The sequence below is a fragment of the Pipistrellus kuhlii genome, unplaced genomic scaffold, assembly GCF_014108245.1.
Source record: "Pipistrellus kuhlii isolate mPipKuh1 unplaced genomic scaffold, mPipKuh1.p scaffold_m20_p_22, whole genome shotgun sequence".
Lineage (NCBI taxonomy): Eukaryota > Metazoa > Chordata > Mammalia > Chiroptera > Vespertilionidae > Pipistrellus > Pipistrellus kuhlii.
This window is the reverse complement of record NW_023425521.1, coordinates 10473803-10490250: the sequence shown is the minus strand read 5'-3', so window position 1 is coordinate 10490250 and position 16448 is coordinate 10473803. Positions and strand designations below refer to the sequence as shown.

Genomic DNA, 16448 nt, shown 5'->3' with positions numbered 1-16448 from the left:
TTTCTAACTCTCTATCTCTCTCCCTTCCTCTCTGTACGAAATCAATAAAATATGTTTAAAAAATAAATAAAATAAAATACTAAACAAAGATATCCTATCTCTATATGTTTTAAAAGTAAGTTTATCCATCTCATACAATGTCTGCTCTTATTCTATTCCTACAAGCATTAACAATACATACAGATATTTTGGGGCAGCCTAGATGTTTATAACTTGCTAATTTGGTATTTAAGACAATCAAAGCAAAAGTATGTTAATTGAAGTTAATATACCTTATCTTCTTTTAACCATTTCTCCAAAAGCTGTTTCCGTCCTTGCTGAAGTACAGGCCTACACAATTCTAAGGATTCATATTTGTTTAGCTGGCCTTGGTCCAAAAGTATGCCAAAATATTGAAGTAGAGGAGAAGTTTGTCCTGGCTGGGCTGGGACACTCTGGAATCGACGGATGGTGTCTGGGGTTCGGAGGATTCCCTTTAAGAAACAGAAATGGTAAAGACTCCGTTTAAAGGAGATCCAACATCACACTAACTCCATGGGTCTCTTAAGTCAATCATAAAAGCATGATTCCATCTACTAAGACCAAATTTAAAATCTTCAATAAGTTAAATAGAATAAAATCTTCAATATGTTGAGTAATAAAGATTCAGTCAACATCTGTTCACACCCCTGGCCAGGTGTGATAAGGTTATTCAGAATCAGAAACATAACAACCTAATTACAATGCCAATGTGTAACAGAGTAAGTATAAAGTAGTTACAGTTAGCTATTATTCCAGGTTCGTGTTAAGTGCAAATTTCCTAATAGTGATCAGGATATAAGATGTTAATTCATTCAACATAATTCAGAGGTGATGAGAAGAAACTCAGCTCAATTTCAGACAACTCTTTTTACCATAAATGTAATAGGATCTGTTAAAATCCTTAAACTTTGGGAAATAAATTCAGTACTACCAAACCGTGTGCCCTGTGGTCCAACCTCTTGTTTCAACAGTGTTTGAACAGAACAGACCCGTGGACATCCCTTCTTCCAGCCCCAACCACGCTCTAACCTCTTTTCCAGCTGCAACCTTTGGAACCATCTTCTCAGCCATCCTCTGCCTCCAGGACCACCCAACACCTTTTTTTTTGAGCTTAGCTCCTTATTGTTGATACACCATGACTCCAAGATTTGTCAAAATTGTTCCACAGAGATGGAAGCCACTGACAACCGCCTGGTTAACCTTCATCTGTGAGCCTCCCACACCTACCTCTCTTCTGGGCTTCTATTTCAAATGTGAAGATGTGGCTCTGGAAGGCATGGGCCACTTTTTCCATGAGTTGGCTGGAGAAGTGGAGGGCACCAAGTGTCTCTTGAAGATGCAAAGCCAGCACAGTGCCCATGCCTTCTTCCAGGACAGTAAGAGATGTCACAGGTTGACTGTGGTAAAACCACAGTCCTCGAGAAGAACCTGAACCAGGCCCTATTGGATCTGCATGCTCTGGATTCGGCCCAGACAGACACCCATATCTCGGTGACTTCTTATAGAGCCACTTCCTAGATGAGGAGGTGAAATTCATCAAGATGGATGACCACCTAACTAACCTCTGAAAGCTGGCTGGCCCCTAAACTGAGCTAAATTCACTTTCTAAGCATGACTAGGAGCCTCTGCAGCCCAGTGGCCTCTGAGGGACCCACTGGCACCCCCGTGGTGTCAGGGCTTCTGCCTGAGCCTCTTCCTGAAGTTCTAGGCAGCTTTTTAATCACCCTGAATGCCCTCTCCCAAGCTGTGGACCAAATGAAAACAAAGCTTTACTCAGGGGGGAAAATTGGTAACTATCACTGACAAGGTCAAACAGTATTACAACTAAGTAACTAAACATCATTACATCTATATAAACCATAGCTTGTTAGATCTATTTATCTTTCTAACATTCTTAGTTTTAAAAAGCTAACCAAAACTAAAGAATAATTAAGCAAATCTAAAGGCACCAATAAGGAACTCAATCTACCACAGAAAGAATGCAACCTAAAGACGACTAGTTTCTCCATGGAAAGTTGGCTCCATTTCTAACAGTAGGAATAAAGCATATAAAACATTAATCTAATCATAGCAAATTCATTTTCATGGCTATTTACCTTGGGTGCATTAGCAGCCACCTTTGCTGCCTCTGAGTAATTTCCTTGGGCAAAAAGAGCATTAAATTTCCGGGCAAAGAGTTCTTCAGCACCAGCTAAGTTGTTACGTACAGCCATTCTCAGAGCCAAATCAGGATTTTGTAGGACATTGGTGATATAAGGAATTATGTTTTCTTCTTCCACACATACTGACAGAACCTGCAATTTAAAGATCAATGAATAGTTGCAATGTATTAATTTGGATATCAATGATACTAAATCTGCTTAGAGCTGATTACTACTGAGTCACAAAGATATTAAAATTGTAACAATTGCTTTTTTTTGTCATAAAAATATAAAAATTTTTAAAAAGAGGCAATAAATGAGAAAACTGAGGTGCTAACCCCCATTTGGAGTGCCTAAAATATGGCTATTCTGTAATATAAATAGCTCCCTATTTCATACTGTCCGAACTCTAATTGCTTTGCTACCATCCGTTTAAATGAGCTCTGTAAGACAATTCATTATGATTGGTAAATTCGTAAGGAAAGCAATCTTGAAAACCTTCAGAACATGACTGAAGAAGTTAAAAAAATCTAAGGCTTGCCTGGAAGAAGTTTAAGGTTTATTCTTTTAACTCTAGGATTTTTAAAATAAGGATTTTTCAGTAATTTTCTTTAATTACATTTACACCCCCACAGGCCAGATTATATATTCAGTGAGGGGAAAGAATCGCTGAATACTACTGTATAATGCAAGGTATACAACAAGTGCTTAATAAAAGGTAATAATGTCATTTTGATGGCTTTTGATTTTCAACCAATAGAAATCACACTCTCATTTTTTTAGGGCAGTGATTTTGTGCCACAAGAATTTTTAAAATATGCAATGCCTGACTAACCTTTTTCCCTTAGATTGTCAAATTTAAAAAAAGACAATAGCCAACACAACACTAGCTATCTGGTGTGGATGAATCAAAATTATACTTTTTTGTTATTGTTAGATTGGCACAGAAAATTGTAGGGGAAGTGGAGGATAACAATTAAGTTCCCAGAATCAAAGTTATAAATATCAAATATATTAGTAAAATTATCCAAGATACTTTAGTTTAAGCATTATCCTAAAAACATCAGCACAGCAGTGGAAAGAAAAAGATCTCTGGCTTATTAACTTCATAATTATTAAATTGTCATTAACCTAGTTCACCAAAAGGCAATTCATTCTTGATATTTTCCAGGAGAGACACATGCAACTGAATAAATGAAAGCTACTGAATTTTTAAAGTCACCTTTGTGCCAGACAAGGACTGGTATAGAAATACGATTAAACAAAGAAAAGCCCCTTTCCTAATGAAGAACAGAGGCTAACGCAGTTAAGCAAGCAATTGTAATTCATTGTGATAAGTGCTACGAAGAGGGCTACGTAAGTTGTAGGGACATAAAGCAGTTGTAGAGTTGAGGCAGGGGATGGACAAGTAGGGACAGAGTATTTGCCTCTTCATATACACCCCATTTCTTGGAAATTATCAGAACAAAGGAGAAAAAAATCTACTAATTAACTTCCTCTGCTTACTACCTGGGAAAAATATTAATTTGGAGGAAAACTAAGTAAAAACCAATAATAGCATTGTTTTTGAAGTTCTAATAACTTTTTAGAAAATAAGATACTCCTGGGGTAGAATATTTAATTACGTTGAAATACTAAAAATTACAGAAAAGGGATCACTTGTTAGCGGTATGAAAAGGTTTGCCAATCATGAAAGACTCAGATCAGCTAATATTTTCCCCATCTAACTGGATAGCTTGCCAGGTACCCCACAATAGCTACTGTAACATATCACCTTCCCACATTAAATATTTAGTAGCAGTTAGGAATAGTGATGTAGGAAAAGTTCTTTTCCTTGTAGTTAATGATTTATCTTAGAAGTCATAGAAAGAAACTCCTATGAAAAGTATATAGTCTGTCAAATGTGGCCCTAATAGTTTCTTTGAAAAAGAATCACTTCTTTGACAATAAAGACACAATCCTAGGTGGCTATATGCCAGTTTCTCTCTTTGAGACAGGATTAAAGAGAGAGACTTTGTATTCTATGCTTTGTGTTTTTAGGTATATATTATTTTCAGACATCTAAAGTTACCATTTACTTTTTAAAAATGTTAATGGCAATAAGTATTATTTTGTAGTTTAATTTAAGTATCAAGTTTTCCTTACTTGTCCCTTTCTGTTTACTCCAATTATCCCAGCTGTGGCTTCATGAGGTGCAGTAACAAAGATTGTTTCTCCACTGATTCTGTTCATGTAGATGCAGGTACCAGTCTCAAGGTCATACAGGTGGATATAACCATACTTAGTAATCAAGAATACTACATCATGCTTTTCACTGATCTGTATAAAGAAAATCAACACTTAAGTAAAATAATGAATACACAAACAGAAAATTTAGACCAATTCCATTTTAGAGATGGTGAAATTCTAGAACTTGGGCAAGAGATTTACATTACAAATTAGAAGCTAGTATTAATGGTTTCCTCATTCTTACAGAACATTTAAATATGGCACAAATAAGGGTCTTATGTAAAACATAAGAATATGAATAAAATGTATAAGATAAAAAAAGAAAACAATTTTGAATAATTTAGGATAACCCAGTTTACATATTAGAGTATTACTTTATCAAGTTTCTCAAACTTTATTTCAAAACAAGTTATTCTTTTAAGCTCCACTTAAATCATATTGACTGAATAATAATAGTTTTTGAATTAATTTTGTTAAGAGGAGAGATTTCAAAAGTCCCTTTGCTGTGTTTAAAATACCTGCATTGCAACAGGAAAGTCATTTTGTGCTTCCGGAGGAAAGAAAACATCCACAGCCTTCTTTGGAAAGGGCTGGTTCCCTGTAGGTGGGGTGCCAACTTCAATGATATGTAACTGTTCAAAAGAAAAGAAAATGTATAGAAACTTAGATCTTTTAGTAGTTATCATAGTAGTTTTGTTTGTTAACCAAACTGGAAACAATCAAAATGTCCTCCAATAGGTTTAATATTCACCATTAATATTTCCATGGTAGGTTAATAGTAATAAAAATAACTCTCATGGACATTATGCTGCATGGGATGGAAAGTCAATCTCAAAAGGTCACATACTATATCATTCTATTTATACAACATCTTGAGTGACAAAATTATAGAAAGTAATTTATTGGATGTCAAGGGTTAGAGATGGTAAGGGAGTGGGAGTACCTATAAAGAAGTAGCATGAGGGAAATCTTTGAGGTAATAGAATAGGATGTATCTTGTGACACGGAATTACACAATAATACTAATGTTAATTTATTGTTTCCTTATATGCCATATATATAGCTTGTAAGACATAATTGTTGAGGGAAACTAAGTAAAGAACACTTGTACTGTCTTTAGTTTCCTATGAATGTGTATTATTTCAAGATAAAAACTCTAAAATCAGTTGAATAGCTGAAACAATCACACCACAATCTAGCTTAAATTAACAGCATAAAATAGTAATATATAACCCACAAAAGGTGCTTTCTCATGGTTTTCTATTATAACTTAGCACTTAGGTCCCCAAATAGAGAACTAACTTAAATTCTTTTTAGCCTGTACATCTATTCTAACACAGAAGGAAAGTATGCACATAAGCTGAGTGGTCACTCTAATCACATAGACCTCATAAACTAGATAAAAACATTTTGGTTTAAGACGTCTGATTATCATAATTTAAGCAATTGCTACCTTAATTTTTTAAATAGTTACCATGGAAAAAATATGAAGACTGTAGGAGTCTAGTCTGGCAGTGAGGACTGCAGTGCTGTGTCATCCAACACTGCAGTTAGAGTAGGAGCCGAGTTCTCAGGGTTCTGTGGCAGGGCTTTCGGCTGCGGCTCTGACGACTGCCATTTCCCCTGATTCCTCATCTTCCAAGCTTGGTCCTAAACATTCCAAGCTATTTAAACTATCCATTAACCTTTCAGTAAATTTTCTATGCTCGAATCAACCAGATCTGTTTCTGTTGTCTACAACTAAGAATCATAACATACAAAGTACTACAATTTGACCAGGCGACTCCAATGTAGAGCCTAAGTTAATAAGCTCTGACATAGGGCAATGTTACTCAAATTGTAGGCCACGTTCTACCTAGTCATGTAGAGTATTTAAAATGCAGAGTATGAGCTCCCTCTACTGAATCAGACTCCCTAGATATAAGTTGCTCAAATGTATACGTTAGCAACCCTAATGAATCTTATGCACAGTAGGCTGAAAACATAAAATTAAGGCCTTGTAAAAGCAATCAAAATAAAGTCTTACAGCTGATACAAAAAAGCTGTTAAAGAACATTATTTATTTTAGACAAATATCAACAGAAGTAGAATTTAAAGTCATCACAAATCTGAATGTTAGAAGCAAATTAATAAGACTATTTTGAAATTAGATGACTAATTAGTAGCATAAAGACAAAGAAATTCTAAAATAATTTCCATAGCCAAAACTTACCTTCCCTCCAGCTTGACCCCGTACTGCGAAACAAAATAACGTTGATTCTTCTGCATTTCCTTCCATCTTAAATTGTGCGAAGCTAGCTGCATGTCCTTCAATGGGCTGAGACACTTTCCTATCTACGGAATACAACTGCATAGCTCCCACCACACGATTTTGCTACAACAGATCAAAAAGAATAAAGTTTGGGGACTCAATGAACCAATAACCCAGATTCATCAACTAGTGAAAATAATTAGAATTGCTTTGTCATCTTTAAAAGGATTTACAATTCGTTTTTAGTCTCTCAATGTAGATTTGATACCTTTTCACTTAAGATTTAGCTCCAAAGATTATCTTATTAAAGTTTAACATGAATGTTTAAAATGTGGCCCATAGCCGAAACCGGTTTGGCTCAGCGGTAGAGCGTCGGTCTGGGGACTGAAAGGTCCCGGGTTCGATTCCGGTCAAAGACATGTACATTGGTTGTGGGCACATCCCCAGTAGGGGGTGTGCAAGAGGTAGCTGGTCGATGTTTCTAGCTCTCTATCTCTCTCCCTTTCTCTCTGTAAAAAATCAATAAAATATATATTAAATAAATAAATAAATAAATAAAATACTGTGTTGTATACTTTAAAAAATAAAAATAAAAAAATGTGGCCCATATACAACCATCTATTTATGCTATCTTAAAAAAATATATATGTGTGTATGAGTACTCATTCTGCAATAAATGTCCATAATAAATTCCAAAACATTCATACAGAAACTCAATATATCCACTTAACCTGCAAGTAAGATGTAAAAACACTTGGGAGGGGCACACTCTGAAACTTTGTCAGTATCGGCATTAAAAGCCAGCTCTCTTTATTTCTTACAAAAGAAAAAAGATCTTCCAAATAAGTCAGATATTACATAACTAAGCATAGAAGACCTAATTTCAAAATAAATTGCATCCTGGACATATTAGTTCTCTAGACCTTTCTTTATTAAATACTAGAAAAAAATGTTACCTGGGCAGATATGCCAGTCAGAAGTAACCACTTTTGCTTTGCATCTGTACGATAATTGATAATCTGGCAACCTGCAAGGCTAGAATGGCGATCAAACATTTTCACTGGCTGAGACTCTCCTTCCATACTCCAATGGTAAACTGCATTATCCGTAACAAGAGCAACCGTATTCAAAGAGATCCATTTCCAGAAGGTGACATCATCAGTCATGGTATGGGCCTTCATTTTACTTTTCATTTCAATGTTAAATATCTGAAGAGTTTTCCCAGCTGAAACAAAAATTAAGAATTATGAATCACTAAAGAAAGCCATGCTCAGGATAAATTACTGTCTATCTAGACTAGCTCTGTAACAAGATCTATAACTTCCAAACAAATGGTTCTATCAGGAGACTATTTAGTAACCAATTACAGAAGTCAAGTTGATAGAACAGTTGATAGAGCAGCAAGCATTGAAAAGATAGCTGAGACTGAGTAAACAATCTACATCTACATCTGAAGCGAAAACTATATTACCTCTATTAAAGACATTTTAAACAGATAGCATACAATTCTATATCATTCTAAACCCCAACTAAAAATGAGTCTAAAGAATAGCTTGCTTAACAATGGTGGGAAACAAGGTTGAAATATTATTATTTATAATTAAGAATGTTTACACATTAAGTTAGTTGTAAGTACACAGAACAAAGAAAATCTGATACAAACACATGAAAAAAATGACTACTTTTTAAAAGGCAGTCATCCCCCATTCAACTAAATCTTATGAAAACTGCTTTTTGAAAGAGGATCTACTTCAACTCTGCCTTCACCACGAGAACATAAGAGAAGTGCATGCTACATTTAACTGGATTAAGATACAAAGGAAAAGGTAGTACAGGTGCTAGAGGAAAAGAGAGGGAGACAAAGGACAGTTTCAAATGCTGTTAATATACTGCAGATAGGAACAAAGTTCAAGCTCCATCCAATGAAGACAGCAAACATTTAGTAAAAGAAGAATGAAATTTGAGTGTTAAGAGTTCACTGAATCAGATGCAAAGACTGATATTTATAATTTGAATTCCATCACGATCCAAAAAGTGATTTGGTTTAAATAGAGATCAAAGCCCACAGATATCACTAGGCTATCTAATCAGATTAATCCTTAGAGACTAAGGAAAACTCCATTCCTGAGCCACAGAGAATATGGATCCTAAAGAACAAAAATTATGAGAGTATGGTGGTGGAGGGAAGAGGAGATGGGATAGGACACAAAACATACGGCTTTATACCATGACCCTTCTTACCACATGTGTAAGAACTTCTTCCATAAAACACAATATATAAAACACAACCAGACTTGAACAATTGTGAAAGTTATAGTCCTGTTTATAAAAAGAAACCAAGGTTTAAAACTGCCTTCAAAAGGAAGTAAGTACAGTAAGGCCTTGATAGGTTCTGTGACTTTAAGGAAAACAGCAAATAAGGAAACCGATTTTACCACAGGGTAACTGATTTAAGTTAAATTTCTATGGCATCTCATTAACCTTACAACCAAATCACGTTATTCGATGACCTGCTGTATTTGGAAATTACTTTCCTTTGTTGCCTTCCCTAACCCCTAGTTAGATTTTTATTCTTTTTTTTTTTTTTTTTTTTTTTTTTTTTTACATAAAAGGGGTTGGAGTATATGTTATGTAAGAGATTTGGGGAAAAGGGCAAGGGATGACTACTTTAGTGTACACACATGGGCACAAATCTATAATGCTATTATTGTACAATGCTCTGGAAATCTTTTCAATTTATTCTTTTTATAAAACAGGACAATAACTAATACAATCTAATTTAAGATAACTCACCATCTGCACACATAAGAAAGCATTAAGAAATGTGATAAGATAACAACAACATTAAAAATAGAAAAGAATTTTGAGAAAATTTAAATGATGGCCTTTTAATAAAAATGTGAGAGCTATTAAGCAGTTGAATTTAAATTCTTTAAAAAGGCTGAAGGGAAATTAATATACTAAAGTATTATATGTATTGTTTAATGGAAGCAAAAAGCTCACTTCCGAAAAACATGTGGGCCTAGGTCAAAGCTGGATAGGTAATCTTTCCTTGGGATGAGATCAACTCTAATCTTAGACATAGAATGATGACATCTGTTTGAATATGCTCGGTTCTCTCCCTCCCCTCATTTAATCTCCAACAAGTATTACTACTAAATACTAAGTTTAAATCATGTAAAAAGAACTTTAAAATTTTCAGCACTTTCAACAACTCATCCAGAAATTACTAGGGTTCTGAGCTAAAAAGAACTGGAAAACTACCTAATCTAATCCTCTCACTTTACAAATTAATAAAAAGTAGGCTTCCCGCATATTTCTGTCTTATCCAAAGTTATCCTGTTAAGAAATGGGGTTGTAAGCAGTGCTTGTACACCACTTAGTGTAATACACTATATAGCACTGAATGGCTCTATCTATAGACTTAGGTCCCCAATTATTAGCTATGTGATTTTTAAATTGTTTAATTAAATGTATTGGGTGACAGCTATGTGACTTTAAGCAAAGTCTGCTTCCTTATATAAAGATAATTGTATTTATGCCATAAGATTAAAGTAATCTTCATAAAAGTTACATATATACTCCAACAACTTAAAATATCTGATATAATATTAAGAGAAATTGGAATTCTTTCTACTACTACTACTACTACTACACACACACACACACACACACACACACACACACACCAAGCAAAGAACAGGCAGTTAAATGCCTCTTTCAGTCATCCTGTTTGTCACCAAGCCCTTTCAGAAACTTGTTTTAAGAGTTAATTACATTCTCACTCTATAGCTCAAAGGAAAGAAAAAAAACAGACTACCAGCCTGTATGAGGCTCTTCGAACTCTGTTTAAACTAACAGATTGTACAGTTCCTTGTGATGACAACTAAAAAGTTATCATGAATAAACTCTAACACCGTGATTTCAAAGCTTTAAATACCCACCTATTGATATATATAGATACACTTGTAAATTTCAAGCAATTTTAAAAACTCGATAACTTAAATACAAGACAAGTATAAAAAGGGCACAGCATGAACAGCAAATTTATAATCATAAAGTTCTGCAATGTTTTAAGTGCTAATATTAGCAAAATATGTGGTGTTATTCTTTTCAAAGCACAGTCTTATCACACTGTAGGCATAAATTGTAAATTCATTTACTTTTTTCCAAGATCTACGCTGAACAGAAAGTAAGACATTTTATAGAAACTTGCCAAGTAAAAGCCATGAAAATAGTTAAAATCAAATTCAGTAATAGCTTTAACTTTGTAGCTTTATTTAACCAAAACACTAAAAGAGCTCCTAATTATTGTATTTGAGTCAATTATACATAGGAAAAGTTTTAAGAAAAAGAAACCCACAATCTTTTATACCTTTCAATGCAATTACTTTGCTAGCTGGATTCATGATGGCGCTGTCTGCTGAAATTGGTCTTCGAATTGGATTACTTGGGTCATTCATGTCAATGATTACCACTTGAGCTTGCTCTCCTACTTTCTCTCTAATGCAGATGAATTTGTCTGACTCCATAGTCAGGGTACTAAAGCCAATGTTTGCTGGGTTTATACCCAGGTTCTGGAGCTAGAGGAGAAACAAACAAACATTAATAAACCGTGACACAAAGTGAATTAGACAGACTTGATATTCATATATTATCGTCACTACAAATCCTCATTTAACCAAGTAATGCTTTAAGGTCAACAGTGACAATCCATTACATTGATTCAAGAGAGGCAGTTGATAGTCAAATAATGGACCATCTGTAATTCCAACAAATGTGGTTTTTGATTATTTTGCTATAACCTTTTAGTTATAACTAGAGATGTATAACCTTGTGGTTAAAACTAAGAGATAGAATAAACAGTAAAGAAAAGAATTATATCTAGCTAGCCTATATGGCAGTGGTTCTCAACTTTTCTATTGCAAAGACACTTTAATACAGTTCCTCATGTTGTGTGACCCCAACCATAAAATTATTTTCATTGCTACTTCATAACTGTAATTTTGCTACTGTTAATCATAACGTAAATATTTGTGTTTTCTGACGGTCTTAGGCTCTACAGCAGCGATTCTCAACCTGTGGGTCGAGAATTAATGCTTCTTAGAACTGTCTCCCTTTAACATTTTCTCCCTTTAACATTTAGTAATTACTTGTTCACATTAAACCTCAAAATCTGAAAATTAAGTCACAGAATAAAAAGAAAGAAATTTAAAATTTTACAGTTTTCAATCGAAGGGAACTTAGCAAAAGCAGACAGGCAAGTAAAAAAGTTACAATATTTTACAAAGTGCCAAAACAAGTGTAAGAGGGACCTTGTCAAAGACCCATAGCTAAGAGAATGTGTTCAAGGGAGACTAGAGAACGCTGGACAGAAGAACAAATGCTAAAACCCAGCAATGTGAAAGTACTGCTAAGGGTACTACAAAGTACTTTTGTAACACTGGGAATATAGACTATGAACGTGGTAATAAGTGAAGGCTATAAAGATAAGCAAGGGTCAGATTGATAAACTAACTGTACCCCACAAAGGACCCTGAATTTATTTTTTAGGCAAAGGAAGCTACTTAAGGGTTTTAACGAGGAAAATAATGAAATCAGATCTCCTGTGTGTACTCAGAAGATATTCAAGTATTTGCTAAACAAATAGAGGGTCTAAGGATGGAAGGTCTTTAAAACCCATTAAGGGTATAAAAACAAAGGGCACCTGTTAGGAGGAGAGCTCTACCAGAGTAGGTCATTAACACTCTGGGAGTCTGAATGTAGTATATATAACAGATTGTCTCACTAAAAGGCTGCCTGAAGACTTTATTAGCCTTAGCCAGACTAGTCCCTCCCCCAAACCCTGTTCAATCCTATCTAATAAAGAGGGAATATTTGTCACGCCATCACAAATATGGCAGCACCCATAGCCACAAGATGGTGGCGCCCAGTCCCATCTGCCCCGCCAGAGTTCCCCAGTCCTTTCAGCCCCGCTTGGGGGTGTGTGTGTGTGTGTGTGTGTGTGTGTGTGTGCAACAGGCGCACGGTGTGGCCAGACCTGCCCTTAGCCCCCCAGCTGCCCAAGGTGCAGGCAAGCCTCCTATGTCAGGATCACCTGAGGCTCAGGTAACCAGCCAGCTGAGGCTTGCGCTGCTGGCATTGGCAGCAGCAGAGGTGTGATGGGGGCGTCGATTTCCCCTGATTGCTGGGTTGCCTCCCGCCCCTGAAGGCTCCTAGACTGTGAGAGGGGGGCAGACTGGGCTGAGCCCTCCCCCCCTCCTGCCCCGTGAATGAATTTTCATGCACCAGGCCTTTAGTAGATAATAAATTCAAATGGAACAAAATAGAAACAAAACAAAAAATTCACAGGAGAAAAAAAAAAAAATCAAGTCTTTCTTCTTCCATTGCCCCCCAGATACCAATTTCCCTCCCCAGAGACCACCACTGTCCCTACTCACTCTGGATTGCTAAGCCAAGTTAACTGTATTCCATCTAAATTCTTTTATCAAATTCTTCACTGTGATCTGAATAAGATACAACCTAAGATGAAGAGACTGCATTTTACTTTCACTCCCCTACTATACCTCAGTGACTTCAGGCACAAGTAATCATAAAGCACAGTTATAGGAGTTCAGTTACTGAACACCAGGGCAAGGAGTCAAGCGTTTGTCTAACTATTAATACAAGCATGGTAACAAAGTAGAAGATTAACTAGTTTTACAAGCTCAAGTATATGCTGCCATGCATGGCAAGTATACAAGCTGTGAGATATATAACTTATAATGAATTTGGTTACAATAAAACTTTATGAGTTATTAATTTTCTTTTTTTCTTGAGTCTAGTTTTAGTGACCTTTAGTTTAAAAAACTAATGAAGATAAACCGTAAGTGATATCCTGATATATACAAAGGGGCTGTGTGGGTCTGTCTAGTTTTAGGAGAGGTGTATATATCTAATTTTCTAAGTAGAGTGCCCTCAAACTTTTCCAAGTTTAATGGATAGTTTCCTTCCCAATAACTGGAGAAAACATTCCAGTAGTTCATAAACCTCCTATAAATACATATATCAAAGCAACGTGTTATATCCTAAACTACTCTGTAAAATAAGAATTCTGGGTTTCTGTCACTACATAAGGCAATTCTGAGCTTCAACTGTCACAGCTGAAGCTCTAGTGTTTGAGAACAAGTAAAATAGTTCTCTGAATTACAGACTCCGGGGCAAACCACAAATAAATTCAAAGGACAAAAGAGTTTCTGAACCTGCAGCTATTTTCAGAGAATACAATAATGACATCCAAACCCAGCCACATTTTATCCTCTCAATTGGCAAAATGTTGCTCTTGCTGATCCTGGAGGTACTCTATTTTGAGATGTGCTTGGAAGTTTCTATGATAAAACTGTTTTTAACATCAAAGAACTTTTATTTTGCTGGTATAAAATAAGAATACGGAGTCAATAAATTTAGATTAAAAAAGTGATTACTTATTTTTAATAGTTATTACATGGATACAGCAAATTATTCAAACTGTTCAAAGGGTATACTGGTATACTATGAAAAGTCACCCATTCCACATTTCTAGTTGTACCTCCCCCTCCCAGCAATTAAATACTTTTCCATCTAAGACATAACCTATGCATATTTCCATCCTCCCTTAAAAGCAAACAAAAACACTAAAGGAACATGTGCTAAAGTATCCAAATTATCAAGTTCCTCCCTTGTTAAAGAAAACCAACCAAACACTGTAACTCATTTGATTTCCAGACTAGATTTTGACACTGGCCTACAAGTGGCACAACTTTAGGACTGAATACTTATGCTGAGTTTAGATTCCAAAAAGCAAGTACAGATTTATTATTAAACAATCAACCCAAAACTCTAAAAGTGCCTTAAGAGTTACAGGTTATAAGTAATATAAACATATTTCCTTTTCCCTCTTACCCTCCCCTCAATTTAGATTAACACGCCTGGGGATAAAAGTAAGACTCTAAACTGCAGTCTTAGTTTTTAGTGAGAAATATCATTTCAGACTCCCCGTAATCTAGACAACTAAGAAGGTTCTTCATTCAGGAAAACAATTACTGTCTAAATTAGGGGTGTCGAACTCAATCAGAGAAGGGGCCAAAATCTAAAATCCAGCCTAAATCGAGGGCCGAATGGTTTACTGAACAGTCATAAACTGCCATTGTGATGGAAACGCAGCGGAGTGCAGTGATGACAGCGCGGTGCGGGCCACATTGCAAGGCCTGGCGGGACGGATTTGGCCCGCGGGCCTTGTGTTTGACACATGTGGTCTAAATGTATAACTTTGATTATAAAATACAAGAGCCATACAGAATTAACTAGTTCTGTGGGTTGCATCAGAGCTAAAATATCTAGGTCCCAGTTTTGCCACTTAATAGGGCACAGGCAAATCAGTTATCTCTGTACATACTTCCTCATCTGAAACCTCTGAAGTGACAGCAGCTATCCCAGAGCTGTGAGGATTTAATATGAAGTACTTAGAACAATGCTTGACACATAGTAAAGGCTCAATAGATACCATTAGTACAAGCAACACATCTCAAGGTTAGATTTTTTTATATTTTCATGTTATTATCTGCTTAATTCAGCTGTCCTAAACGTTGGCTGAAATTCTGGGTGTGAATTTATTTTTACTACTGATAATAGATAAGTGGTCTCTACGTGCTTGACTTACTCCGATATTGAAATGCCCTTTTTCTCTCTTTTCCGACAAAATGAATTACACTAAAAAACTTCCAATTCTGCTCCAGAATTTTCAATACCATGTAACATGTGATTCTAAGTAACTCTATTTTCATTCCTATTTTTAGGGGCATTATGGACACAACAATATTGCTAAAGCTTTCTAACAAACCTGACAAACATGTTAACAGTTTGCTGAGAGAGCAAACTGGGATAGCTAAGACAAACATGTTATATGGTCAGTATCATCAAAAATTCTCTTTACCCTAAAGAGAAACAGAAGGTACAATGAAAAGTAGCCACACATTTCTCTCCTCAATGTGCAGAAGAGTTGAAACCACCTGGTTCAAAGATTCTCTCTCTCTCTCTCTCTCTCTCTCTCTCTCTCTCTCTCTCTCTCTCTCTCACACACACACACACACACACACACACACACACAAGTCATGGACCAAAATTCCAGGTCAATTTATGCAACTAAACTTTAAGCTTAAAAGAACTTGCCTAAAGAATGAAAACCACCCTAGCTGGTTTGGTTCAATGGATAGAGTGTTGGCCTGTGGATTGAAGGGTCCCAGGTTTAATTCCAGTCAAAGGCACATGCCTGGCTCGCAGGCTTGAACCCACGGGGGTGTGCAGGAGGCAGCCGATCAATGATTCTCATCATTGATGTTTCATTTCTCTATTCCTTTCCCTCCCTCTCTGAAATCAATAGATATTTTTTAAAAATGTAACCATCAAAAGCATGAAAATTGCTTCCATCTATGCTATTTAATATGCCTAACTAAGGTTATTGAGGTCAGAATCTTCTTACACACAAGAACATTTCCAGCCCTGGCCAGATAACTCAGATACACCAAGGTCGGGGGCTGGATTCCCAGCCAGGGCACTAACGAATGCATCAATAAGTGGGGGAGGGGTGGGGGTGGGGGAAATCAATGTTTCTGTTTCTCTCTCTCAAATAAAGAGAATATTATCAGAACTAATTATGGAATCTGAATTAATCCTGAGATAAAAGTATTCTGTCAAAGTCTCTGTTTGATAATTTTAGTGTCTCTATAAGACCATTTTGTTATTCTTACTAAATATACAATAGAATATGTAATGGTAAAGAGGTATCACAT

At 35.9% G+C, this 16448-nt stretch overlaps 1 protein-coding gene across 9 annotated transcripts in view; it reads right to left on the bottom strand.

Moving 5' to 3' along the window:
* The window catches only part of CLTC (clathrin heavy chain), a 66640-nt gene that overhangs the window by 37934 nt on the left and 12258 nt on the right, over nucleotides 1-16448 (bottom strand). For 6 of the 9 annotated variants that reach the window (XR_004990321.2, XM_036451450.2, XM_036451449.2 and 3 more), the window contains exons 2-9: nucleotides 11018-11225; nucleotides 9436-9438; nucleotides 7599-7867; nucleotides 6604-6765; nucleotides 4910-5023; nucleotides 4308-4481; nucleotides 2118-2315; nucleotides 273-473 (exon numbers count right to left, since the gene is read on the bottom strand). Coding sequence is in view for 8 of the 9 variants with exons in the window: in XM_036451450.2 (XP_036307343.1) it covers nucleotides 273-473; nucleotides 2118-2315; nucleotides 4308-4481; nucleotides 4910-5023; nucleotides 6604-6765; nucleotides 7599-7867; nucleotides 9436-9438; nucleotides 11018-11225 (1329 nt within the window). In the remaining variant the exon portion in view is untranslated. The remainder of the gene's footprint in view (nucleotides 1-272; nucleotides 474-2117; nucleotides 2316-4307; nucleotides 4482-4909; nucleotides 5024-6603; nucleotides 6766-7598; nucleotides 7868-9435; nucleotides 9439-11017; nucleotides 11226-16448) is intronic. The other 3 variants (XM_036451451.2, XM_036451446.2, XM_036451448.2) reach the window with 1 other exon arrangement.